The sequence below is a fragment of the Nycticebus coucang genome, chromosome 21, assembly GCF_027406575.1.
Source record: "Nycticebus coucang isolate mNycCou1 chromosome 21, mNycCou1.pri, whole genome shotgun sequence".
Lineage (NCBI taxonomy): Eukaryota > Metazoa > Chordata > Mammalia > Primates > Lorisidae > Nycticebus > Nycticebus coucang.
In genome coordinates, this window is record NC_069800.1 from 66,969,502 (window position 1) to 66,984,175 (window position 14,674).

At 51.9% G+C, this 14,674-nt stretch overlaps 1 protein-coding gene and 1 long non-coding RNA gene across 5 annotated transcripts; one reads left to right on the forward strand and one right to left on the reverse strand.

Annotated features, from left to right (window-relative positions):
- Positions 1-2,916: 2,916 nt before the first annotated feature.
- On the forward strand, positions 2,917-4,239 carry PPDPF (pancreatic progenitor cell differentiation and proliferation factor). The gene is made up of 5 exons (XM_053573610.1): positions 2,917-3,044; positions 3,261-3,481; positions 3,602-3,679; positions 3,776-3,872; positions 3,944-4,239. Exons 2-5 carry the CDS (start codon positions 3,427-3,429, stop codon positions 4,047-4,049), a joined length of 336 nt encoding a protein of 111 aa, XP_053429585.1. The 5' UTR covers positions 2,917-3,044; positions 3,261-3,426; the 3' UTR covers positions 4,050-4,239.
- Positions 4,240-11,831: 7,592 nt separating this feature from the next.
- Positions 11,832-13,973, reverse strand: LOC128573389 (uncharacterized). 4 transcript variants are annotated; one of them, XR_008376454.1, is made up of 4 exons: positions 13,759-13,973; positions 13,386-13,545; positions 13,115-13,281; positions 11,832-12,308 (listed from the first exon to the last, which is right to left on the reverse strand). It is a non-coding gene; the product is annotated as an uncharacterized LOC128573389 (long non-coding RNA). The 4 variants fall into 4 exon arrangements; XR_008376451.1 differs by having other exon boundaries at positions 11,832-13,281; XR_008376452.1 differs by having other exon boundaries at positions 11,832-13,281; positions 13,755-13,973.
- Positions 13,974-14,674: the final 701 nt, after the last annotated feature.

The following is a 14,674-nucleotide window of genomic DNA, read 5'->3' on the forward strand; positions in this document are numbered from 1 at the left end:
CCCAGGGACTAGAACACAATCTAATCAAACAGCACCTAATGGTTGCCACTTGACTGTGATGACTGGGTCTTGAAAATGGAAGGAGAGGCTTGGCGCCAGCCACATACACCTTAGCTGGAGGGTTCAAATCCAGCCGGAGCCGCCAAACAACAATGATGGCTTCGACCAAAAAAAAAAAAATAATAGCCTGGCATTGTGGCAGGCGCCTGTGGTCCCAGCTACTTGGGAGGCTGAAGCAGGAGAATTGCTTGAGCCCAGGAGTTGGAAGTTGCTGTGAGCTGTGATGCCACAGCACTCTACCCGGGGGGACAGCTTGAGGCTCTGTCTCAAAAAAAAAAAAAAAAGAAAAGAAAATGGAAGGAGAAACAACAGGTCCCCAAGCCCATCCCAGGAAGCTAGAGCTCTAAGCTAGAGAGGAGAGTTCAGAGCACCACCTGGAGGTGCCCTGGGCAGCCCTGAAGTCTCTTCTGTGATGGCCAAGGCTTCTCCATCCAGAGGGTGGAGATGACCCGTGTAAGAGGCATGGGCTCCATGGCTTCTCCGCCTCTAGGGAGAGCTCTGGAGCCCACTGCACAAAGTGGCAAGTCAGAGAACTGTAGCCAGCCCCTTTCCCCTTCTCCTGTCCCCCTGCCTGGGCCTAAGCCAGCCAGGGAGGCCCAGGGGAAGGACAGATCCTCAGGCCTACTGGGAATCATCCCAGGGCCTGCCCTGTTTGTGAGCCTGGGTGTAGGAGGTGCTACCACAGCCCTAGAGCAGGACATCCCAGGCCATGAGGCACTGGGGCAACACCTACTCTCTGCTTTCCAACCTCCCCATACCCACAGCCAGCCCAGGACCTTTGCACATGCTCTGCTGCCACCAGGAGCACCTCCCTCCTCTAGTGCTGAGATTGTATTTACTCAGCCTTCGGTCCTGAACTGCACATGGGTAAGAGCTGGGCCTACCCAGTCAACCCAGCTCTGCACACAGTCCTCATGCTGCACCTGGCACACAGTGGGGCTTAGTGAATGAATGGAGAGGTGGGTCCCATCTAGAAACAACAACAGCAAGACCAGAGCCAGTGTCCAGTCCCGAGCTCCCCCAGCAAAAGGCCAGGCAGCCCTGTGTTCTCATAGCTCCCTAAGCCAGCTCCTTTCTCCAGGGCAGCCCCCAAGTCCCAGCTGTTTCAACTCAGAGCCCCCATACAATGGGTCTGCTCTAGAGGACCTGACCCAACTGTCCTCCCACACCACCCACCCTGGGGCAGCACTCTAATCCTGCCCAGGCCCCCAAGGTTTGGCACCAGCCCTTGCCCCAGCCAGCTGTGCCCCTGCTGAGTAACTGCTATGCTTAGGATTTGACTAGACATTTCCCTCTGAGCCCTAACCCCACTTCTGGGGCTGTAGAAATCGCCTGAGGTCTTTTCCTGAGGCTGCTGTACTGTCAGGTGCAGAACAGGTGCTGGGCAAGTCTTGAACTGGCCTCTCCAGCCTCAGACCCTGCAGCTACGTTCATTTGAGGTCCTTGTGAGCTCCCAGAAACACAGGAATCCAGGCAAGGGGCCTTCAGAGCTGCAGCTCAAGCAGCCAAAACAAGCATGGGTCTTGCCAAAACATTCCCACCTCCTGGTGTTAACTAGCCTGACCCATCTGCCTCTTCAGTGACCCTGTGCACCTCTCCCACCATGGTCTGAGCACCATGTCCCCGGGTGCCCATCCTCTGCCCTCCCCCAGGCTACATGAACCTGACAGCCCCTTCTCCCTTCCAGCTGCTGGACTGGCCCCTCCACTGGAAGGCAGCTCTGATGTGGTTCAGCACACCATTCTCTGCCTCTGGCTGAGCCATCCGCACCCCTCCAAGGCACGATCCCCTCAGTCTTCCAAGTATCACCCAGCGCAGAGCCAGCAAGCATGCAGCCATCCCAGCTGCTGGGGACAACCAACCCCATGTGCATCACACCCACCAAGGCTGATTCGAGAAGCCCTGCAGTCTAGGTGTCCCCACCGACCTCCTGGCTCCTCTCAACCACAGGGAAGACACCACCCAGCCAGGACCCGTGTATAAAGAAACTGAATTTCCAGCTCGGTTGGCGACTTCCTCCCTGTGGCGGAGGGAGCCTACAGAGACGGGGAGTCACTCCTCCTGGTGGACAGCCAGGGTGTGGCAGTCCATTCCCAAGGTCCCAAGCACCCGCCAGGGACTTTCTGGGGTCCCCCAAGAGGGGAAGCAGTGTGGCCCAGCCTCTGCCTTCCGTTACTGGAGACTCATCCCGGACCCACATCCACCGAAACAAGCCTCTCTCTGGGCCTGTCCCCACCTTCCATTCCCCTCTAGCACCCTAGCTGGGTGCCGTCTAGGGCTGAGGACCAAGCTGAAGGTTTCAGGGCCACCAGAGCCCCGAGGGAAACGCAGGCTTGAGGTCTCCAGGCACACAGCGCCTCTGGGTACTCATCTAGTGCCCACAACTGGAGACAGGGGACGCCACGGAGACCCTTGAAGGGCTGGAGGGGCGCGCATGAGCAGGCGCACCCCACCTGTCTGAGTGAGAGGCAGGCTGGAGGGGACACTGCGGAGTGCGGAGGCTGCGCTGCGGGGTTCGGCTTGGGCTGCGGACTGCAGCACCGCGCACGCGAAGCGCTGGGGCCAGCGCGCCTCACCGTGGCCGGAGAGCGCGACACGAGCTGGCCAGTCTGGGCCCGGACTGAGAATGGGACCCGGGCCCGGGGGAGGAGACACAGCCGCTGTCACTCGGAACAGGGCTAGGCCGCGACGCGCTTCCCGGACCTCCACAGGCGAACAAACGCCACGGAGCAGGACCTCAGCGGGCGCTGGGCGGCCGAGCCTGGCCGGGGTGGCGGCAGGGCGGGACCTAACGGGGCCGGGCGGGACCGTGGCGCCCCGCCCACCGTGACAGGCGGCGGCCTGGCGCGTAGAAGGGGGCGCGTCCGCGCCTGCGCGTCCGGGTGATCGAGTGGTCTCTTGTCTGCTCATGGGCTCCGCGGCCTAGCGCCCTGTCCCCGCCACCCGTGATCGCGCGCCGAGGCCCGCGAGGGGTCGCCGTCGAGGTAAGGGCGCGCGCGGCCGTGGGGTGGAACGGGCGAGGCCGGGGTCCAAGGCCGGACGGGACGGAGGGCGGGACGCGGGCCGGGGCTGCTCGCGGGTTGGCGCGCCGAGGGCGCGGGGTCCTGGACGCGCTCTGCGGCAGGGTGGTCTGGGCCGGTTGCTGGCGCCCAGACCGGGACCCGGCGCACAAAGCGCTTTTGTTCCGCCTGCGCGGCCAGTTCGGGCCGGTTGGAGCTGCCCGCGCCAGCGGCGAAGGCGGCCCCGGGATCGCGAATCGGCGGACGGAGCCGGCGGGCCGCGGGCGGGGCGCCCTTCCTGAGCTCGGCCCGCTGACCACAGCGCTGCCCACCGCGCTCAGCCTCCCAGCAGCCGGCCGGCCAGAGCATGGCGGCCATCCCCTCCGGCGGCTCGCTCGTGGCCACCCACGACTACTACCGGCGTGAGTAGACCTCTTGCGGGTCCGCTCCCGCGATGCCCGGTCTCCCGGGGGAACCCCCAGCGCTCCCCCGGGCCGGTGGCTTGGGGGCTCCGCTCCGCTGACTGGGCCTCTCCCTGCCAGGCCGCCTGGGCTCGGCTTCCAGCAGCAGCTCCTGTGGGAGCACTGAGAGCCCTGGGGAAGCCATCGCCCACCACCCCGGTGAGTGCGCCCCCGCCCTCGCTCCCTGAGGCCTCAGAAGCCCCCCCCTGCGCCCCCGAAGCGGGCGGCATTGTGACTCCCCCTTGCTTCTCCCAGGTTTGCCCAAGGCTGACCCGGGCCACTGGTGGGCGAGCTTCTTTTTCGGAAAGTCCACGCTCCCGTTCATGGCCACAGTTGTGGAGTCCCCAGAGCAGTGAGTCCACCTCCCTGGGGGTGCAGGGGCAGTGGTGGTAATACAGTCTTCTGACCCATGCTCTCCCCCAGCCCCGAAGCTCCCCAGGCCTCCAGAAACATGACCACCAGTGGCCTAGCCCGAGAAGCCATGAGCAAGCAGCCCTGCGGCCAGCCCAGCACTGGGCCGGCATCCTGACGTGAGCCCTGAGCCACAGCCACCAGCTCTGCAACCAGGCTGCAGGACACTGGAGAGAAGACTGTTCTCAGACAGCAGCGGAGGCAGCCAGAGCCCTGGCCTGTACCGCCCACGCACACTCAGCTTTCCTGGCAACCTGTAACTCTTCACCTTGCACCAAGTGGCAAATAAACTCCAAGCAGCCAGCAAACCCTGGTAGTGTGTGCATGAATTATGTGGCCCTAAGGGTCTTTAAGAAATTGGTGAGCCCCCCACTTCCCAGCCAAGCCTTCCTCACTGCAGGGCCACTCCAGCCCAGGCCCGGAAATAGAGGGTGCCTCATGGCTCCTGGGGGCCTGGGACACCATGCACTCCTGAAGCTGGATAGGATGCCTCCAGGGCCCCTTGTGGCTGCCTGGGGGTTTGGGAGCCCTTTAGGGAACTGTCCCTCCCAGCTATCCTGGAGCAGTTTCAAGGGGCTGTCTCGAAGGGGTCCTGCCCCCAACCCTGGGAGCACCCAAGATAGGCTGAGGGGTAGGGGCCTTCCTGCTACAGGTGGCCAGACTCAATAGGTCAGGGGCAGATGTGGGAGCTGAGAAGGACAGCTGGTACCTGGAGCCAACAAGCCAAGCATCTAGCATAAGGCTGCAGGGGGCGGGGCTCCGCAGGGGCTGTTAGCTCTTGGGATAGGTGTCCTTAACCAAGGTAAGCGTTCAACGGGCTGTATCCACATATTTCAAATGGCCAGCAGGCTTTGACTCAGGTCTATTGGGGGGCTTCTTAGGGGGTAAGTCAGGTAGATGAAGGCTTAGTGGAGGCTGGGAACAATGAAGGGAACCCTCCTGGCCTGCTGCCCCACCCCAGCTGTGCTGTAAATAGTTGCACAAGTCCATAGTGAGTCATCTGTGTGGCTGTGGCCACTGAGAGCCAAGCCTCCCCTCTGTCTGCTCTCAGGGTACGTCAGCCTCAGTTAGTAACCCAAGCCAGGTGGTCAGTGTTAAGGCTGGGAGGTGGAATGCTATTTCCCACCTCAGGTGGTCCCAGGTTGGGTAGTATCTGAAAGGGGTCCTGAGCCCCACTCAGCTTGGAGGATTGCTGATGTTACAGGGAGAGCCCAGCCAAAGCCTAGGAGACTCCACAAATGGCCAGGGGAGGACCCGGCCTGCATCTGGAGGATCAGTCCTGGTGTCAGCCCTATGTCGCCCTGGCATAGCACTTCCCAGAGCTGCTGTCTACAGAGGGCCCACTTCCTCTGCCACAACTAGAGTGGCATCCCCAGAGGAGATGCTCCCATGGCAGTGCCCTTGGTCTAGACCAGCCTGGCCCTAGGGGCTGCATCTTTATCAAGCTCTCTGGAGAGAGAAGTCTTAGCTTTTCCTCACCCACCACAAGCTTCATGGCTGAGACCCTTATAACAAAAGATACTAACAAAAGAAAAGCCACATATTTGATACATGTTTGATATGTGAAAGTGTCCAAAGAAATGGGGAGATCTGTGCATTTTATAGAAAGTGGTATGATTGGAGGATGAAAAGTGAAATCTAATGGTAATAAACTGGGAGAGCTTAGCAGTGCCTGTGTGTTCAGTTTCTCCTTGGTCACCCTGTGTGACCTGCCTTCTGGTGTAGGGGCAGGACACCTGCCATGAGGCTCTTCAGGGGAGTGAGGAGTGATGAGGGCAGAAAAGTCCCTTCCTGGGTTCTGTGGGCTGCTCCAGGGAGGAAGGGTGAGGGGAAGGCAAGAGTGGCTCCCACTTCTTGTTCCCTGCACCACTTCATCCCCCCTCTGGCTTCCCCAAGAGGTGGCACATCCCAGTTGCGGGATTGATAGATTGTCCCATTGTGGGCTGACCCATCCTCCAGACCTGGGAAGAGGTCAGTCCAGGTGAACAGTTAAAAGTGGCTCAGTTCAGGAGGCTATGTTGCAAGCAGCTTCCACCAAAACCAGGCCTGTGTGGTTGCTCAACAAGAGGCATTTCTGTAGAAACAAAAGAAAAAGGTTAATGATTAGAACAAACTGTAAACTCTGTTTTTTAGTGTAGAAGGCAGCCAACTGGTTGAGATTCTCGATGTGGGACCAAAAACATCTTCAGAAGGATAGGCAGTGGGATAGAGTGCTGTGGTGTCATGGCTGACAGCAACCTCCAGCTCTTGGGCTTAGGTGATTCTCTTGCCTCAGCCTCCCGAGTAGCTGGGACTACAGGTGCCTGCCACAACGCCCGGCTATTTTTTTGTTGCAGTTTGGCGAGGGCCGGGTTTGAACCTGCCACCCTCAGTATATGGGGCGGGTGCCCTACTCACTAAGCCACAGGCACTGCCCACCCTGACAGAGTTTTTGCATTTGCAGTTTGAAATTCACAAAGGTTAACCATATGTGAGTTGTGATCTCTGAAGCCTGTATGAAGTCGTCCAGCGTCAGCTTGCAGGGCATCAGGAAAAAGGCAGTTTTACTTATTTATTCATTGAGACAGAGTCTCACTATGTCACCTGGGCTAGACTGCAGTGGCGTCAGCCTAGCTCACTGCTGCCTCCAACTCCCGGGCTTTCAAATGATCCTCCTGCCTCAGCTGCCTGAGCAGCTGGGGCTACAGGCTCATGGCTGGCTACAAAAAGGACAATTTTAATCTTTAGTCATCAATCCAGAGCCAGAATGGTGGAAAATAAGTTGGAAATATTAGTTTGGAGAGTTGTAGCCAGATATCAGAGGAAACTAGCATTCAGGAACCAGTCCAGTTTATAGGTGGGAAACAGACCTCAAGAACTGGACAGGCCTAGAGTCTAGTTCTGGGCACACTACATTTTTTGTGTGTGAAACAATTTTTTTCTCTACAATTGACACATTAAACTTGTTCTAACTATTTACATAAGTGCAGCAAGAATAGTGATTACCCACATAGGCCCTTTAAAAGTTTGCTTTGCTGGAACTTTTGATAAGGAATCTTGGGGTAGATGTTGAAAGCCTCTTGGAGTTGGGAAACCAAGCCAGACCCTCCCTGTAAACCCCATTGATGTGGGTAAATTTCTGTCTTCTTGAAGTCCCTGAAGTATCTTAAGGTTCCTGTGCATACCAGGAATTGACACCGCTTTCCCCTCTGTAAGACCAAATATGAGGTAGGAGACCTGTTTGGTTTCTTTTTTTTTTTTTTTTTTGCAAGGGGCTTCATGGACTCCTTAAAGTTGTTTGGTCATATCTGGAATATGACATTCTAATCAAAGCCTTGGTGGCATAATCAGCGTTTCCTTCCAATTGTGTCATTGAGATTCTTATTGAACTCATGCAAAAGACTATATATTGCCATGAAAATAAGAACACTGACTAATAGTTTCTGAATTCTGGACGGACTAGGTAGGAAGAAAAATATATTTCACCTTGTTTGCAAAGTTATACTTTACCAAATTGCTGTAAGCTTTATAGATAGTTTAAGAGAAAGCATTTCCGTAAATCTGAAAAATAAAACATTAAAGAACTAGTAATGTTTCAAACAAAAAGTCATACAAAATTATCCTCATCAATTCACTGATTCCCATGTAATTAAATCTTATTCTAATTGACTTCAGGGTAGCAGTTTCATGAGGCCATCAGGTTCTCCATTACAGTTCTGGAAATCCTTACCCAACCCAAAGGTGTGATCTCAAAGTTACCAGAAACCTGTATCCAGAGTACATGTCAAGAGTCTTTTCCATGGATTACGCTGGAAGAAACAATTCAGGACTGCAGCTGATTGCAAAAGCTTCCATAAGACAGCCCTGGTCGTGGCGGGCGCCTGTAGTCCCAGCTGCTCAGGAGGCCACGGCACTCTACCCGAGGGCGGTACAGTGAGACTCTGTCTCTACAAAAAAAAAAAATAAAAGAATAGTTGGGCGTTGTGGTGGGTGCCTGTAGTCCCAGCTACTCGGGAGGCTGAGGCAAGAGAATCGCCTAAGCCCAAGAGCTGGAGGTTGCTGTGACGCCACAGCATTCTACCCAGGGCAGTAGAGTGAGACTCTGTCTTTCCAAAAAAAAAAGAAAGAAAGAAAGTTAGGAGGTATGAAGGGTAAGGAGGTGGTTTCCTGCTATGGGAAAAGCAGCACCTGGGTCAGAGCTAAAGCAGGATGACTGGGTCCTCCAGAAGCAGAAAAAGAAAAATGGAGGAAGAGAGAAGTGCTGGTGGGTATTAAGAAGAGACTGTAAACGGTTTGTGGGAAAGGAATCTTACCTGCATAGCCAACATCGACTAAAATTGGCTAGATTTATTTAGAAAAATCTGCTAAGAATTAGCTTTTTAGTATTAATAGTATATGGATGCAAAACTAGAATTTGGTAATATGAAAAGTTTTTATCTTTTAAGTGACTTGGCCGGGAAACAACAGTTCGGTGCTTCCCTTGTAACTTGCGCCCCAAGTTGTTTCTTACCAGGTCTGTGGTCACTTCAGAGAAGCTGAGTCTTCTCAGCATGAAAAGAGCCAAGTTTTGTTCACAAGTATGTAACCCACTGTATTTCCTTTAAATTTTTTTATTTTCACTTTCTTTAAATAACCAATGTGATATTTAATCAAGTTTTAAAAACTTCTTAACAATTTTTATAACTTCCTAAAATAAAATTATAAATTAAGTCTTTTGACCATGAACTTTGGGAGTTTCTAAGAATTCGCTGCCCACAACAAATGTTTATATGTTTATATGGGTGTTTGTATTATGTATATAAAATATTTTTCTATCTTCAGATGGTATTAACAAATTAATTTATAAAATACCTTTAAACAGTTCTGTTCAGATTGGTTTAGAGCTAGATAAGGGCTCTATTTAATTTAACACCTCTCTTCTACAGAGAGAGGTGTTAAATTAATTAGGCTTAATTTGATATGTTAAATTACATGGGAAACGTTTTGAAACAAGTAATGCCAACACCGCTTGAGGTTATCTTTACAGGTGTTACTGATGAGTGTTGCAGAAATTGTAGAAAAGTCCTAAAAATCTAACATGCTATCCTATGAGATGTAGCCTACAGACATTGCTCCTAGAAATCTAGTACCATGTTACCAGTTGTAATTTTGGTTATGTTAAAATGTTGCCGACCCCATATGCCCAGGGTGGTGGGTTCAAGCCCGCCTGGCCAAATTGCAACAAAAAATAGCCAGGTGTTGTGGTGGGCGCCTATGGTCCCAGCTGCTGGGGAGGCTGAAGGAGGAGAATTGCCTAAGCCCAGGAACTGGAGGTTGCTGTGAGCTGTGATGGCACAGCACTCTACCAAGGGCAATAAAGTGAGACTCTGTCTCTATTAAAAAAAAAAAAAATGTTGCCTGCTCCAGAGACCAGGGCTTTTTTTTTTTTTTTTTTTTGTAGAGACAGAGTCTCACTGTATTACCGTCCTCGGATAGAGTGCCGTGACGTCACACGGCTCACAGCAACCTCTAACTCTTGGGCTTACGCGATTCTCTTGCCTCAGCCTCCTGAGCAGCTGGGACTACAGGCACCCGCCACAACGCCCAGCTATTTTTTGTTGTTGTTGCAGTTTGGCCAGGGCTGGGTTTGAACCCGCCACCCTCGGCATATGGGGCCGGCGCCCTACTCACTGAGCCACAGGCGCCGCCCACGCCCAACTATTCTTTATTGCAGTTTGGCCCGGGGCCGGGTTTGAACCGTCCACCCTCAGTATATGGGACTGATGTCCTACCCACTGAGCCACAGGCAACACCCAGTACCTCCTAACTGTCCTCACCAAAAAGACATTTCCTTTTCCTTATGTACTTTTGCACACAAAGTTGTTTCCTTTACTATTTCTAGTATCTTAAATCGTGTGTGTGTGTGTGTGTGTGTATGTGTGTGTCATGGTTTTTAACTCTTTTATTTTTTTGAGACAGAGTCTCACCATGTCGCCCTGGGTAGAGTGCCATGGTGACACAGCTCCCAGCAACCTCAAACTCCTGGGCTCAAGTGATTCTCTTGCCTCAGCCTCCCCAGCACCTGGGACCACAGGCACCCGCCACAATGCCTGGCCAGTTTTTGGTTGCAGTTGTCATTGTTATTTAGCAGGCCCAGGCCAGGCTCAAATCTACCACCTTCGGTGTATGTGGCTAGCACCCCACCCACTGAGGTATAGGCACCAAGCTGGTTTTTTAACTCTTAGTAGCAGTAATTTCTAGCGAAAACTAGGAATTGAGCAAAGTGGCATGTGTCACAGCCACATTCCACGGAGCCCTGTCCGAGGTCAGGACTCTCCTGTGAGCACCAGCAAACTGCGATGCGGCAGCATAAGATGCTTAAAATTCCTGACAATCTCTGACCCCAAACGGGGAGAAATGATCTCATCCTTCAAAACTGATGTGAGTCAGCAGGAGGGGATTCCACGCCCAGCTCCATACTCACTTATGGCCAGTTATTTAGGCTTATGTTTGATGTAACTTTCCTTCAACCAATTCTCCAAAATGCAATCACAAATATCTTTATCCTCATTGTTGTGCGATTCATAACCAAAATGCTTTAGTCTTCTGTGTGTTAAGTACTTCTGAAAATGTTGATTATCTGTGCCTCTGTCCAATTAATACTTTCCAAAAGCCATATTATCATCCTCACAGAGACTATTTCTTCTATTCCATCAGGACTGGCAGTGAGGCTTGAGGCCCAGCTCTCCCAGTGTGCGGAGCTGCTCTTGGTGCCCGCACATCTCAGCACAACGAGCCTGGTTTCTGTCATTTCCTCAAGGGCTTCTCAGCCTTAGCCAGTGAATACCCACAAGGCCATGCTCCCCTGACCCGTGCTACCAGCTTGGTCGCTGCTCAGCCCAGCCCGAGAGAGCAGCGGGTGCATGTGCAGCGCCTCACCAGGTGCCAGTGTGTTGGAGAAAACTTACATTACAGAACATAATTATTATTTAAAATTTCATTTATAAACTTTTATCCCACTTATGTTCACCTAATTCACTTGTTTTTAACAGTCATGCTTGACATGCTTGTGAAAATTTCATGAAGCATTAAACCAATCATCCTGAGCCATTTTTCCTGTTGGCAAATCATGCGACTATCTCGGAAGCAAAGGAACTAACAAGTAAGTTAGTTACTCTCTCTCCTGTAACTGGAGCAGTGAGTGAGTGTTCACTGTGCTTGGTGCTCTTGGCTGCATTTACAGTCTTATGATCCTAAACATTTAGTAGTAATAACACAAGCTTGTTTGACTACTAAACCTAGCTAGAAAAAAAAAATGTGCATCTCCATTATATTTGATGCTGAGAATTCTGAAGTCATACTTATTTTTAATTTTACCAACAATCTGAAAACTTCATTTACCAAAGATTATCCAAGATCTTATAAAGTTTTTAAAAATTGGCGTAATTTCTGTATTTCTTTCTTTTTTGTTTTTTTTTTGAGACAGTTTCATGATGTCACCCTTGGTAGAGTGCTGTGGCGTCACAACTCAAACTCTTGGACTTAAGCAATTCTCTTGCCTCAGCCTCCCAAGTAGCTGGGACTACAGGTGCCTGCCACAATGCCTGGCTATTTTTTAGCTCCATTTGTCATTGTTGTTTAGCTGGCCTGGGCTGTATTTGAACCCACCAGCTCTGGTATATGTGGCTGGTGACTTAGCTGCTGAGCTATAGGCACTAAGCCCAGTTTCTGTATTTCTGAGAGTTTTAGGAATATTTACTTTATACAAGCCCTTATCTATAAGCTCAAAACCAATCTGAACAGAACTATTTAAAGGTGTTTTATAAATTAACTTATTAATACCATCTGAAGATAGACAAATATTTTATATACATAATACAAACACCCATATAAACATAAACAATACATAAACACACAGTCAGGTGCAAACAAATCTTATCTCTTTCATTTTAAAACTTTTATTCATGAGTCAGCAGAGCATAGGACTATAAACACACAGGTTTATCTCCACTTCTACTTTTATCCAAATTGTGTTTCTGGCAAAATGGGACAAATTAATATTACCCCCTCAGATGACTAAAGCTTTTCATTTTCCCAGTTTCCAGATCCTTCTTTTTTTTTTTTTTTCTGATAACAGTTATCTCCCTACAGTTTGTATTTTAGGAAGATGACTTGGATTGTAGAAGAGTCAGGACAGAAAGTGTACGTCTCCGAGGCAGAGAAAGACGTTTTCTCCATGTGGAGTTGGGGGGTTGCCTGTTGCCAGAGGTCACTGAGATGGTAGGTTCATTTTCCCTCCTTGAGCTTCGTCATGGTCTGTTTCACTTTGTCCCTTTGGCCTCAGGTAGCTGCCTTGGGGGACCTTGAGTCCTGGAGAGCGGGAGCCCAGAGATCAGTGCCTGAGGGGCTGGGGTAGGCTCTGGCAGGGATGAACGTTGGAGAGGTCAGGCTTTCCGGGGACAGACAGACCAAGGAACCCCAGGAGCCAGCTGGGTGGGGGACAAAGGTTGGCTAAGAAGTGGTGGTGTTAGAAGCCAGTGTAGGGAGACCTTAAACTTTCTCAAGGGCTAGTAAATTCTAGCACAGAGTGGACAGAGTCAGAGGAGTGTCTAGTCACAGGGTTTGGAGAAAGTATTTCTGCTGACTAAGACACTCCCCTGGGAAAAGGAGGATCTAAGAGACAAGAGAGGCCTTAAAAATTACATATGGCCTAACTGTCAACTTCTAATTAGGCCAACTTTTGACCATAAAGCTCTTTTTAAATAATTCTTTCAAATATCCTCTGGTGGCTCACACCTGTAATCCCAGCACTCTGGGAGGTCCAAGCAGGAGGATCCCCTGAGGCCAGGAATTTGAGGCTCAGTGAACTGAGATGATGCTACTTCACTCCAGCCCAGAGACAGAGCAAGACCCCTTCTCAAAAAAACTCAAATGTCTTATTGTTGGGTTTCAACTGGAACCAATAGTAAATATTATTCCTGGCAGTACTGAACTTTTTTCCTTCCCTTACACCAAAAATACCTTTCATGTGACTCAGAACCAAATGCCTTTTATGACTTAACCATGGACAAAGGAGATATTTTTTGAAGAGAATGCAGAAACATGCAGCCCAGCCAAGGCCCAGCCAGAACCCCCAGCCAGCAGCCATGGCAGGGACAAGTGCTTTCCAGCACTATGAAGCAACAATGGGCGAGACAAAAGCCTCTGTGGACAGGAGCCTCTTACTGCAAACTCCCCTGATGGCTGCTGGCACAGGCCGACAGAAGATGCACAGGCTCCAGCTGGGCACCAGCGTCCAGTTAGGCTGACCTGCCCCTCAGTCTTCTCAGTTGTCATAAGCCATGCTCTCAGGACAATGTAGTACAAGTAAGAAGAAACAGGTATTCCTGGGACTGAAAGGACAGTGAGTACAACAAACCAATTTACACAAGAGTCAACAATCCGAATGATTTTTTTCCTGCTAGTCTGAATTTGGAAAAGAGACAAGAAGTTTTACCTTCCACTCTCAACAGGGCTCTGCAGATGGAGATCCAGGGGGGCTAACCATGATGAGAATGCCTTCCTTCTGGTGGCTTTGCATCAGTAGTCCCGTGATCTCGTCTGCAGGCCCCAGAACAAGCCGGGTGTCTCAGCCACCCCTCACTGGGCACCAGAAACTGTGAGAGAAAAAATGACATCTTTTCCTCACCTGCTGCACGGCTGAGGCCCAAACATCAAAAGACAGATTAACAAGACAGAAGCACACACATTTACTCAATGCGAGTGTGCTTCATTCACTGCTCTGCACCCACGTCTGAAGTCCACCCACGTCTCTGCTGGGCTTGGCTATGTTGCCTCCGAGGCAACTCAGAGCAGATTCTCGTACCTACCGAGGCTGAGCAGCTTCTCTTGCAGGACTTCACAGCAAGGCCACAGCTCAGGGTCCCTGTGCCAGCCCCAGAATATCAGCTCGTGCACTGGGTAGATACTCTAGTGGGCGGGGAACAAAGTAGCCCCATCCACCCTTAGGAAGGCCTCCTAGTTAGAAATGCCTGCGGCCGGTGGGGTAAGAAGAGCTGGGGAACAGGCTAGTGCCCACCTGCTGCTCGACACAGGAAGCCCACCCAGCCACTGCCACCTCCCCTGGGAAGCCCACCCAGCCACTGCCACCCCCACCCCAGGAAGTCCACTCAGCCACTGCCACCTCCCAAAGAGCCTTTCCTCACAGCTTGCCGCCTGCCCTGGGCATTTCCTAGCACTGCTTCCAATGCCCATCTCTGAAAGTGAGTCCAGGAGGCAGCCCCAGGCAGAAGTGAGTGGTCCCAGTCCCGCCATCTATGCAGCCCCTTCTTCACTCCCCTCCAATGCCCTGCACAAGGTCAGGGACACTGTGTGGGCCACACCTGGGTAGGGCATCTGGCTGACCCATGCTGAGTGTCTCGTGGAGGAGAATGCCGAAGGACCACACATCAGACGTCAGACTTGGTGGGTAGTGCCCTTGGTAGAGAGCTGCGGGCATCACCCACTTTCTGGGGATGTTGTGGTTCTGTGAAAGGTAGGCATCCTGCACTCAGACGGGCATCCCACACTCAGACGGGCACAGGCGGCACACGGAAGCCACTGTCTGACTCATGGCGGCCGTCCTACCGCCACAGAGGGAGCTGCTGCCCCCATTGTTAGGGGTAGGCTGGGAGGGCCGGCAGGGGCAGGAAATGGGAGCCCCTGGGCCACATCAAAGGCCCGAGCTGGGGTGGCTGCATATGGAGCCCTGCTGTCTGCCCACAGCTACAGCTGTAACACCATTAG